Genomic DNA, 1936 nt, shown 5'->3' with positions numbered 1-1936 from the left:
TGCACTAGCCGGCTGTGTTACAGACTGAAACTCCATCAGAGGCCGTCAGGGAGTGGAGACTGGAGCCTTGGGTGCAGGTGCACACACTGGCCCACAGCTTCCTGGCTGATCCAGGAGGTTTGTGCACAGGGATGTGGTGACTCTGCAGGGCTGTGTCTTGGCTGCTGGCACAGAAATACACAGCAGAGTCACCAAGCTCCATGGACTTGATGTGAAGATTTAAATGAGCTTTGTCTGGAGAGTCAGGTGAGAAGCGATTTGGAACTGTTTCATTTAAAATGGGCTCCTTATTATTGTAGATAAACATTATCTTCAGAAATTTCTTATAGTCCTGTTTATACCAATACATAGCATTATGGCCCAGATTTTGTTCACATTTAAGGGACTCCTTTTTTCCCGTCTGCGTGACCAGATATTTTGGAGTCTGGGAAACGGCTGTGTCCAACGGATCTGTAAAGGAAAGACGCAGAATTCAGGCAAATCCCAGGAGGTAGCCTGCTATTGTCATGGTAAAAAGGTTTAGGGACTCCAACAGGATCATGTCACCTGGGCCCAGGACTCACCTGCTTGGAGGAGGCAGAGGACCACACAGTAGAGGAGCCTGCAGCCCATAGCAGAGTGAGGCAGACCAGTGAAGGCCCAGGGCAGGATTCTGGTGTGCAGTGGTGAGAAGTCTAGGCTGTGCTTTCCACTACCGCTGAGAGGTGCTGCGCCAGTGAGGTCACAGCCTGTAATCTTTTCTCCATTCCCAGGCTCTCCTCTAGCATGGCTCCTCCTTTTCATGGCCTGCACTTGCTGCTTTAAAGGAGTTTTTGGAGTTTCTGGGAATAGTTGAGAGGGTTGAATTGTGGCCTCCAGGATGTGTCTCTGACAGTCATTCCTGTGCCATCAGCCCTCTCCCTCCCCGCTCCTTCCCTGGGATCTGACCACCTCCTCCCTTCCTCTCCCTTTCGGGCTCTTCTCCCAGAGTCAGGCTTTTTTTCTGGAGGATTTCCAAGAAGTCAGGGAAATTCTGAATGCTTTTTAAAAAGGTGAAACATGAGCCCGAAGTGAAAACAAAGTGTGTTTCAGGTGTGCATCCTGGAGGTCTGTCAATGCCACCTTCTTTCCTATCTCCAGGTGTCTTGGCATCATCAGATCTTTTGACATCTGGACAAGTCTAGCTTCCGTGTGTCTCTGTAGATAGGGAGAGAAGTTGGAGATGGACGCTGAAAGGGAGTTTGGCGATGCTGTTTTGATAGAAACGTTTGCTCAGGCCTAGGAGAGGGGTTTCCTGTCACTGTGGGGAGCTCCTGGTCCAAAGGACCATCCAGAAGGGGAACAAGAAAAAACTTCTTTCTAGCTTAATTCCCTGATAATTTAGAGTGAGGAGAACGGGGCTGTAGGTCACTTTTGGTCTCCTAAGATTTCCCTCAGTTATTATTCTCTGCAAGATCCCCGAGGGACCCCTGGCCAGCCAGACTTACTTCATGGCAGGGCTCAGCTGTACTGGGCTGAGCTGGAGCAGAGGCCCAATGCCCAGAGCTCTCTTATTCCTCTTGGGAAGGGGTCCTGCATCTGTGTCTGCTTGTGGGCTCCCAGTCTCCCCAGCTCATGCCTCGTCCTTTCTAATCCCATGCAGGCTCCAGTCCAAGTCTGACAGTCCCGGTTCCTCCCTAGGACAAAAGCGCCTGCACATCAAGGCAAAATGAATAGTCTGTGTTTAACCCTCACACTTAGAGCCTTGACTAGCATTCTCTGCAGACCACATTTTCTCTTGTTGTTAATAAACCCAATCTTTCTCTTAACCCTTTCCCATCCAGAGAATTGTCTCTCCTTCCGCCAAGTTCTCTGAATCTCAGCAGAGTCACAGCTCCTCCTTGTGGCCAAAGTGTCAAACATGTCAAGGCTCAGTCCCATGGTGGACCAAAGGCAGCAGGGCGGTAGAGGTCTTATT

General features: G+C 50.1%; 1 gene segment (V, D, J or C); it reads right to left on the bottom strand.

Moving 5' to 3' along the window:
- Positions 1-683, bottom strand: LOC105511235. The segment is given in 2 exon segments: positions 1-450; positions 564-683. Coding segments are annotated over 2 exon segments (495 nt in total).
- Positions 684-1936: the final 1253 nt, after the last annotated feature.

The sequence above is a fragment of the Colobus angolensis genome, unplaced genomic scaffold (assembly GCF_000951035.1).
Source record: "Colobus angolensis palliatus isolate OR3802 unplaced genomic scaffold, Cang.pa_1.0 Scaffold2, whole genome shotgun sequence".
NCBI lineage: Eukaryota > Metazoa > Chordata > Mammalia > Primates > Cercopithecidae > Colobus > Colobus angolensis.
Note: the sequence above shows the minus strand (reverse complement) of the source record. Positions and strands in the feature narration are given on the sequence as shown.